Source organism: Glossina fuscipes, unplaced genomic scaffold (genome assembly GCF_014805625.2).
Source record: "Glossina fuscipes isolate IAEA_lab_2018 unplaced genomic scaffold, Yale_Gfus_2 114, whole genome shotgun sequence".
NCBI lineage: Eukaryota > Metazoa > Arthropoda > Insecta > Diptera > Glossinidae > Glossina > Glossina fuscipes.
Window position 1 is genome coordinate 3,380,211 of NW_023998457.1, and position 7,164 is coordinate 3,387,374.

General features: G+C 35.5%; 1 protein-coding gene across 1 annotated transcript; it reads right to left on the bottom strand.

Annotated features, from left to right (window-relative positions):
• Nucleotides 1-2,794: 2,794 nt before the first annotated feature.
• Nucleotides 2,795-3,859, bottom strand: LOC119640032 (serine/threonine-protein phosphatase beta isoform-like). The gene has a single exon (XM_038037806.1). It carries the CDS (start codon nt 3,857-3,859, stop codon nt 2,795-2,797), a length of 1,065 nt encoding a protein of 354 aa, XP_037893734.1.
• Nucleotides 3,860-7,164: the final 3,305 nt, after the last annotated feature.

The window sequence follows — 7,164 nt, forward strand, 5'->3', positions numbered from 1 at the left end:
GTTGTTCATTTGAACAAATCTGCTGCCGAAGCCGATCAGAAGTATTTAGGGGTTTAAGGTGATGCTGTTTCAACAAGTGCCATTTGTTGGACACTTGTTGCTAGAGTTGTCCAGGATACATTGTTGCAGCTCGAATGAGAACTTTTGCCATACCCAGCGTGCACCACCAGACGTGATACCTCCTAACTATCACTTGTGCAGATCGATGTAGCATGTCTTGACGGACACGTGAGTCCGAAAAGCTAAAAAAGTGCGCAAAAATGGATCTCTATCAAACTAATATAAGTTCTTTCGACATCACATCGTCATCTTACCAAAAATATTGAAAAATGTTGCAGACAATGATGGAAACTATTTTGTACCAATTTTCCACAATAAATGCCTTTTTCATGTGGAAAAGTGATTAAAACTTTTGCAAACACCTAACCTGTATATATGTATATATATTAAGGTGCATTGACTGTGAAATTTATTCAATTTTTAACATACTAATGCGTACACGCATGTTATATGGCCTCATAAAAACTTTATAGCCGGATTATAACATAAACGCTTGTAAAATTATTATTACATAGTGATAATAAAAAATTTGAAATTTTTAGAAAATAAAAAAAATTTATTTTTTCATCAAAATTTCCCATAAGCATAAACAAAGTCAATCTACGCTCCCTAATATTTAATAATGCTTAGTCGACAACAAAGGAAAGAAAATTTCCTATGAAATTTGCTAGAAATGCCGTCGGCTATGCAGGCGCTTATTGATATAACATAAATGAAATATTATCACTATGTCGACAAAACGCCTTACGTTTTCGAGATTTATATTTCTTTCTTGTGGTTTTTCTACTTTGTACTGATTTTTAAAACTTGCGCTACCTGCGGTCAGAGGTGTGTTAACTTTATGAGGTTGTATGTAACGCGAAGAACAATTTATTACGCTAAGTCGATACAGAACAATGATGAATGATGAATAACGATGAACGATGATTTAATTAGATTTAAGAAAAGTGTCTCACTGTCTGACTGTCTATCTGTTTACTTCTAATGTCTGTTTATGCAATTGAATTGCATTGAATTAAGGCTCTCGGTGAGAGTGTTTTTGTGTTCAGCCTTGAGGTCACAATGTTCGCCTTTTTTTGGCCATGGTACTTTTGACAAAAAATTATTCAAACTATTCCTAGTTATTTGAGTTTGATTATCTGACAAATATTTTCCTTTCCTTTCCCAAAAAAGAAAAATTTCACAAATATTTGAAATTGTCTTTCCTACACTTGTTAAGCATGTACATACCTATCTATCTATGCATTTCAATGTCCTTTTTATTTTATTTTGTGTTAATTTCTTCTCACATCAAAAGTCATTATTTATAGGAAATTCAAAGATATTGATTGCTCTTTTTTTCTTCTTCTTCTTTGTCGTCTCCTTTTTCAATTGTAGATTAAGAGATCTACAAACTTTTCTCCTTTTTAAAACTATAAACATGATGACTAACATTCCTAATCACTTCTATTATATTAGCGCACTTATGGGGAACGAGAGACGTAAGCCACATATCAATTTCGGAACAATTAAAAAAAAAAAAAAGTGAAAAAGTAAAAAATGAGTGAAGCAATGATTAAGAAGTGACACTGTATAAAACATTTGAAAACAACAATATGAAGTGATCCAGTATGTAGCCGTGAGCGAAGTGCGGTAAGTTTTTATAAGCTTTAGTTTTAAAATATATAAAGCATCGAAAGTTCTATAAAATATTTTGTTGACCCTAAAGTTGATATAAATTTTGTTTAATTAAAATAATTTAATTGCATTATACACCCAACTCCGAAATGAAAGTTTTTACTCAGTCTTTTTTTACACGATTTTAAATAACACGTTTTACCAATAGGAGCAACTACACTTTTTTTAAACGAATTCCCAAAATATATATATATATATATTAAAGTACAGTGTGGCAGTATTGGAATGGGACGCAAACAAATGGGCGACAAGTAATCATGACGCGTTCTCTCCCATTACCGCTAACGTTGACGGTATATACACTGAATAGTCGTAGCGCTGTAACCGTTCGCAAATCATCACTAACGAATGCCATCTATAAGAACTCATGCCAATGTAACGAAAAAGAGATATTATAGCCTTCCAGCGTTATGATGTTTGGCGCCATATGCGAAAGCCGTCCAAAAAAAAAAAAATACTACTTTCAATGTTCAGTTCAGCAGACGTTACTCCTTCTGATTAAGACTGATATTGACCAATGAGTTTCTCTTTTTTTTCAATCCGGGCTAAAAAATTAGTTGCCTACGTAGAAAGCCTTAAATGAACAGTTGGCATTTCACTCACGAATTTCACTAGTTGTCATTCACCATCTACGTTGAAAAAGAGAAAGATGGGAAGAAAAGTTTGTGTACCTGTTAGTATTGTTTGAAATGAAATATTGTGACCCTTTCTTTATCCTTACGGATCAATTTGCGCACCCGATATATGTAAACATACATTGACGTTGGTTTGTGTATATTTATCTATCTATGTGCTTTCCTTGAAAACGTAAATTTTATATGTATGCTTAAAGCCTAACAACAACGACAAAAACACCATTAGATTTAGAAACTTTTATATGAAACTTATTTCCTATTTTTAGTGCCTCACTATGCGATTATCGGTGTAGTAATGTACAACATACAAACCTCAAATTCATTATCCATAACTACTTTCTATTGTTAAGCAAGTAAGTAAGTATATTATTTATAAAATGAATGTGGAAATGAATAATGGAAAACTTAATTAAAAACAACGTTTAAACTTGTTCGTTTTTGGTCGCGGGTATGATGGCCTGCACTCCCGATATCGGGACATCTTCTATATCATTTAAATAGTCATCATTAAATGCATTCGTTGATAGAAGCGTAGCGTTACGTGGTGGCGGTGGCAAAAGTAATGAATTCATTTCGTTGCACAAATATTTAAATTTCATTCTAGAGGGCTTTAGAATCTGAAAGGAACATAGTAGATTAGTATCCACCGTCATAATGGCGCCAGCATTATCGAATTCGCCACAATATTGAGGAGCAGAAAATAAAGTGACCAATTGACGGCCACCAAAGAATTCATAACCATCTCGGACGACCTCATGCGCACGGCATATTAAGTCCAGATGATGATTATTTAAAAATTCCGTTACAATGTCCACGCCAAATGTGTAGCTTACTCCGCGACTATTTTCGCCCCAGCCCTGCACATCTCGGTCTGGATCGCTCCATAACAGATCGCACGACAAGCCGTTATCGGGTATATCAAGAGGACGTACCAAACGTCGTATTTGATCCATACTATGCAAATCGGGACTTAGACCGCCATGGACGCAGAATATCTTTTCCTCAACGATAGCAGCCAGTGGCAAACAATTGAAACAATCTATAAACGATTTCCATAATTTTACATTATAATATCGTTTACATTCATCATAAAATCCATAGAAACGATTAATTCCAGCGCATTCATGATTGCCGCGCAACATAAAGAAATTCCCGGGATATTTGATTTTATAAGCTAGCAGCAGGCAAATTGTTTCCAATGATTGCTTCCCGCGATCTACATAATCGCCCAAGAATAGATAATTGGCTATCGGAGGAAAGCCACATAGTTCGAATATATTCAAGAGATCTGAGTATTGACCATGTATATCGCCGCATATGACTAATGGGGCCTCTAATTCGAGGAGAATAGGTTGCTGTAAGAATAACTCCTGGGATTTCAAGCATAAACCACGTACTTCCGATTCCGTTATTTGCATTGCTTCCCAAGTAGGTTTCTTCAACAGTTGTTCTATTATATTATCGACATTTATTACGATTGCATCCATTCTTTGCACAAATTAATTCTTTACTACTGAACCGTAACTATATAATAATTTTCTTCAATAGTTTTTTCCTTTTTGAAAGCAAAAACTTGATTACTACGTTTGCTTTTCTTAAACGGTGACGCTTTAAAGTAACTAGTAACTAGATGCTCTTTTTTCTTACAGTATACAGTTCAGTTGATGAGTCACAGTTTCCTGAAAATTTCTCAATTTTAACATGAAGAAGAATCAACAGCACTTGTGCGAAAAAGTTGAAGAATATGTTTACGCATGCTCAGCAATTTACGTAGAATCTGAGGTAAAGTAAACCTTTTAATCCATAATTTGCTTTGGTCAAAGCTATGCATAGCAACTATAGTCGGCTTTGCCATGCAGTACTGTTTCAATTTGTATTGTGCAAATTTATGGATCAAGTTTTTAGATAGCACGAAGCGGGAAACATTTCATATTATAATTTCAGTCTTGACACTGTATATTTTAGGCACGTACTAGCCGAAATTTGTGGAAACTGCTCTTAACCACTTTTCTATTGCTTGAACAGATCTCTTGTATGATACATGTACCGTTTCCACTACATGCTAAATCTTATCTGTATGCCATGCTCAACATTACTTATAGCTAACATTGATTAATGTGATATAACAAAGTTTACAACATTATTTGAAAAGGGTACCCGATAGCAGCAGACACTCCATGGTAATTACTCGTCTATGTGTGTCTTAAAAATATTAAAAAATCTTGTTTTTAATCATACTTTCAACGAAATAGGGGAAATACCTTAATGCCCAACAATAACTAAATAATACATTTTTGCTCATTTCAAGGTGCATCAAAAAAATGAAAAACGATTTCATTCATATTTCGTACAAGCGTTCGTTTATTTAGCCATCAGTTTAGAAAAATATTTAATTGATACTGTGGGAATAGCGTAGATTGTTAGAGGTTATGCACGATTTGTTCTTCATCATGTTCATTATTTAATACGCCGTATTTTTCGTCTCCGTTTCCGTGCCAATCGGTCACCAGGCATTGAAGCCGGCATGAAAATATTGCGGGACGTTGAAGTGCTGTCTTCATTAAAATGGGGCTTTGTAGTCAACATACTTTCACTAGATCCGGTAAAATTATAGACAGATTGTTGCGTAACTGTGGCTCCAGTGTTGAAAGCTGGCTTTGCTGTATTAACAAATGAGATAAAAAAAAGTGAGTCAATTGAGCTTTGGACAGCTGGATCCATAAATATTGCCTGGGAAGTAATCTGTGAATTAGTCGCCTGTTCGGCCATTGATGGACAACTCACGGATGTTGTTGTTGTGGCATCTGATGTAGATAAAATAGTTTCCGAGTTTCTTTTAAATGCAAATCCACTAGTAACACTTGTGGGCACATTGCCTTGCTGTATTCTAGTTGTGCCATTACAAGAACCTTTATTAATGTTGTCACTTGAGTTTTCAGTGAAGGTGCCGCTATCGCATGTCGAAGCGGAGCTTTGAGTACCGAAGTCTACTGCGGATTGGGTAGATTTTATCGCCAAGGTGTCTGTCGTAGTTAATGCTGTGGTTGCCTGTTTCGATTCGTTTGTGTTCTTTGATGTGTTGCTCGGTAAGGAGCCATATGAAAACTTGGCGACGCTACCGGCAAAAGTAAATTTTTCGGCATTGTTGGCAAAAGCATTTGCAAAAATCGACCTGAGCTTGGGTTGTTCTCAACATATGCATTTAATGCGATTAACATCATTTCTACTCATTCCCATTTGGATGCTGTTTCTTGGGCAGACAGCAATTTCAATCTGGAATTTGGTGGTGCAGAAGCAGTGAAGTTTGAGGTGGTTGCGGTTGTATGATTGACATCGATTAATTTTCGCGGTAGACGAGCAAACTTAAAACCACTGGTTGATGCAACGGACCCACCACCACTGCCAAACTTTTCGTTATGCCCGGGATTTTTATTTTGACCACCTACTAAACATTGGTCGCATTGGCAGATATTTGATATGGAGGTCGATGAAGAAATTTTCTTTGTTGTTTCGCACTCAACACATTCACTAGATTCCTCATTATTTCGAACCATACGCTCTTCACAGTCCCATTCTTCTGTATTCATTTTAAATGCACTTCTAAAAGCAGAAGAAGTCAACGGTAAATTATTAAAAGTTGTTGTCAAACCTGTCTGTTGTTTTTCAAACTTTTTAGTTATTTCGCAAGCAGAACACTTCACAGCTTCTGAGTTTGTTGCGTACCCTACACACGTTACATTTCCGCTCGTCTTCGCTTTTCCTAAACTGAAAAGTGCCGTCCAAGGTGGTTTTAGAGGCTTCTGCCTTGCTTTTGGACGAAGTTAATAGTTCTTTGTTTAGGGTTTCTGAAAAGCTACCACTCTTCGGCTGAGATGTCTTGTAACAAATTTGAGCCCTATTGAAAATACGTCAAATATAAGTTTTCTTTACGATCACTTTCTCTGTAATGTGTTTATGTGAGAAGAATTGGGCCTTTCGTGAGAAAAATATGTGAAAAGTAATATCGGGAAAATTGGGATCAGTTACTGAATCTTCCTTCGTAGATATGTTTTGAAAAAAGAAGGCTTTAAATGACAATACTGTATAATTTGTAATAAGTTAAGCAGACGGTTGGTCTATACTATGAACTTACTCTTCCAAATTTTGATCATGTTGATCTATATTACGACGACGCCTTCCTAACGACATGTGAACGTCCATATAGCAACGAATAATAAGAATTTTTGCGTTACTCATGTCGAAACAAATAAAAACGTGGTAGGCGACTATCGACCGATCATCGAACACCTACACGGTTTGGCCTAATATAATGCTTAATGTATTGTCATGATAAAATACAAAAAATTTTACCTTGTTCCCATTTAACGAAACACTTTTCATGGGCGAAAGCCCAAAATGAAAACTGACGTTATGTACATTTAGCAAACTTTATATTCTTGTTACCGATCTTCTTATTCTTCATCTATTTATGCCGTAAAGAGTTAAGAATTGAACTTTTCGTCGTAACAAGGCTTCCTTTTCATGATAAACCTTAAACCGAGACGGAAAAATCAATCTAACTGTTCAAAATTTGCTATTCCTTTGGCGGTCACTTAGCATATGGTGCTCTCTTTTTGGGGAGGTGGTTATATGAAAAGAATTAGTTGACATTCTAAATTAAGGCAAAAATTAGAAGAGCCTAACGCAATTTACTACAACTCCTCCCATATGATCAATCTTATAAAAAGTAACTCTATAACCCAAGTTGGAAAGGTCTAATTTTCAATATTTCAGGGGCAAAATGTAACTTAGA